The following is a 3,232-nucleotide window of genomic DNA, read 5'->3' on the forward strand; positions in this document are numbered from 1 at the left end:
TCCGGCGCCGGCAGGATGATCACCATGGTGATGTCATCGCCGCGGTACGGCAGCTCCAGCAGCTGCACCCGGTCCTCCGGGAAGTGTCCGTACCGGAACTTGGCCTCCTGGTACATCATGGAGACGGAGCAGCTCCGGACCGGACTGACGGAGAAGTCGGCCTTGAAGACGTTTTCTTTATCGAACTTACTCTTCCACTGGCCCTGAGGGCGGGGCAGAAGGAGAGCAGGGGTCAGACGGAGAGCAGGGGTCAGACGGAGAGCAGGGGTCAGAAGGAGAGCAGGGGTCAGACGGAGAGCAGGGGTCAGACGGAGAGCAGGGGTCAGAAGGAGAGCAGGGGTCAGAAGGAGAGCACGGTTCAGACGGAGAGAAGGGTTCAGAAGGAGAGCAGGGTTCAGACGGAGAGCACGGTTCAGAAGGAGAGCAGGGTTCAGAAGGAGAGCAGGGGTCAGACGGAGAGCAGGGTTCAGACGGAGAGCACGGTTCAGACGGAGAGTACGGTTCAGATTCTCATCTTTAATAATCGGCAGCTAAAGTCATCACGGCTCTCAGAGCAGGGACAGTTTCTACCTTTTTTTTTGGAATATTTTTTTCAGATTTATTTTGAAGAATCACACAGAACACAGAACAACAAAGAAACCCCAATTCCCTTCCCTTCCTGCATAAAAAACAGAAGAAAAGGTCAGGGCATAGAGTGAAACACAGAGAGACACTGCACCAACACAGTGTTACATCCTTTAAAGAGGCCTTAGAGGCCTTAGAGGCCTTAGAGGCCTTAGAGGCCTTAGAGACCTTCTGACTAACCTGAGATGAGATCAGTGATGTGTCTATACTCTAGGTAAGGCTGCCAAATTTTCAGAAAGGTGTTGTATCCTTTTCTAAGATTATATGTGATCTTTTCAAGAGGAATACAGCTGTTCATTTCCAAAGACCATCTATCAATGAGGAGAGGGGAGTCAACTATAACGTTGTCTAATAACAAACTATAAACAATTAAAAGGTGGAGTAAAGGGGGGGGGGGCATGTAGAGAGAGGACCTGAGCCTCTTGATGTCGTTCCTGCTCTGCTGATCAGGTCATTTTTGATGCCTCAGCTTCACAGGCCGTTATTTTTGTCCCTCAATTTCTCTGCCCCACCTTTTAGTTTTTTGGAAGGATTCCTTTCTATTTTGTTACGTTTTACTGCTGTCTGATCTGATCATCTGATGCTCTGTTCACAAGGAGTGGAGGCATCTCTCTCTCTCCCTCTCCCTCTCCCTCTCCCTCTCTCTCTCTCTCTCTCTCCCTCTCTCTCTCTCTCTCTCTCTCTCTCTCTGCGCTCTCTCCTGTCCTACAGCTGAACTCCTGACCGCTCTGTTTCGCTGTCTCCTCAGGTCTGGTTGGAGGTTTAAGGCCCTGCTCCAAACGAAATGCTGAGCTAAAGTTCAGGCTGTCAGGACCTTGAAGTAGATGGTGTTGACCAGCACCAGGATGGTGTTGGAGTCCAGCGCTCCCTCTGGCAGCGTGTCCTGGATCCGGTTCTCCGTCTTGTTGGAGATCCAGTTGTTGATGGTGACCCGGGCCAGCTCCGGTTTCTCCTGCGGCACAAACAGAGCAGAAGAAGTAGTTCTGGATCCCTTAAACACACGAACCTACACCGATCTAGTCTAACATGGGAACTGGACTTCAGGAGGAACCGGATGTTGCTGATCTACACACAGCGGAGCGGTTTATAGAGGAACCGTCTCAGAACAGAGATTACCTTGAAGTTGAGCGGCAGCAGCTTGGCTCCGTACACCATCTCACTGATGTTCTGGTAGGTCTGGTTGAAGACCAGCGACTTCTCTCCGAACAGCCGGTTGGCGGACACCAGCTCGGTGGTGCGGTCCTTCTTCCGGTACAGACGGCAGTTGAGTTTGGCGAAGAAGAAATGGACCTGATCCGACGTTTTCTCCTTGATGGTGTCGAACTCAAACACCTGCGGGGCGGCAGAGACCGGATGTTTAACAAAACCTTCGCAGCAGCATCAGACCACATCAGACCACATCAGACCGCACGGGTACATTTCCCAGGTCGGTCCGGTTAAGGCCGAATTAAACTTCTGCGCCGCAGTGTCGCCGTAGCGTGAGAAGCACCAGAAGCACCAGAGAAGGAACCACAGAAGAAGTCGTAGTGAAACTGGTGTCTTTATAATCGGGAGCTGATCTGTGGTCCAGATGAACATCTGAACCTCCTCAGCTCGTCTCTCTTCATCTGCTCCATGTTGTCTTCACTATCAGCCACAGTGACCGATACAGGAGGAGGAGCCACCGAGCGGCCAATCACAGCTCTTGTGTCGCTCTACATATATATATATATATACATATATATATATATATATACATATATATATATATATATACATATAATATATATATATATACATATATATATATATATATATATATATATATCTATATAATATTTTTGGAGAGGAGCAGTAAGATACGGAGACACCACCAAGACTTGCGGCGACACTTCGACACAGAGGTTTACGTTACCCGTTAGTGGTCAGTGGCCACGGAGCCGAGCGGCTTCTCTGACTCACGGTCATGATCTGTCGGAGCGTCTCGTTGCAGGCGCCCAGCTTGGTCATGGCGAAGGCGGTGGAGACGCTGATGGGCGACAGGAAGATGTTGGCGTCGGCCGGCTTGCCGCCGGCCAGCCGCTTGTAGAGCGACAGCGCGAAGCGGCCGTTGGCCTTGGACAGCTCCCAGACTCGGGGGTTGGTGGACTCGGGGACCGGCTCGGGGGCCGCGGTCGGGCCGTCCTCCTCGGGCTCGGGGCTGCGGTAGATGCAGCGCGGCTCCAGCGGCAGGTCGCGAGGTTTGGCGTTGCAGATGTCCTGAGCGCCGGAGACCAGCGGCAGCAAGGCCGCGACCAACAACCAATCGGACGGCCTCATCCTGGAGACCGACCGATAGGAGGACAGATGACTGACCTGAGATCTGCTGTAACGCTATCAGTCTGTCTGCTGCTTTACTGCTGTAACATCAATACTGTCCAGTCAACCTACCACCCACCCACCCACACACACACACACACACACACACCCACCCACACACACACACACACACACACAGTGATACACACACTAGACAAACACACACACACACCAAACAAACACTAAACACACACCAAATAATCAAACACACCAAACAAATACAGTGACACACACACCAGTCATCCCCACTTATTCTTTCCCCAACCAGTTT

General features: G+C 51.6%; 1 protein-coding gene across 1 annotated transcript in view; it reads right to left on the reverse strand.

The window, feature by feature from the left end:
• Positions 1-2,922, reverse strand: part of serpinc1 (serpin peptidase inhibitor, clade C (antithrombin), member 1) — a 7,435-nt gene extending 4,513 nt beyond the window's left edge. The window contains 4 exon segments of the mRNA XM_071512934.1: positions 1-203; positions 1,439-1,576; positions 1,741-1,956; positions 2,566-2,922. The exon segment at positions 1-203 is cut by the window's left edge and continues 16 nt beyond it. Coding sequence (XP_071369035.1) covers positions 1-203; positions 1,439-1,576; positions 1,741-1,956; positions 2,566-2,922 — 914 coding nt within the window.
• Between the last annotated feature and the right edge of the window lie 310 nt (positions 2,923-3,232).

Source organism: Centroberyx affinis, unplaced genomic scaffold, assembly GCF_046629955.1.
Source record: "Centroberyx affinis isolate AG114_WGS23_722 - 3 ecotype Tasmania unplaced genomic scaffold, CSIRO-AGI_Caff_v1 ptg006641l_1, whole genome shotgun sequence".
Lineage (NCBI taxonomy): Eukaryota > Metazoa > Chordata > Actinopteri > Beryciformes > Berycidae > Centroberyx > Centroberyx affinis.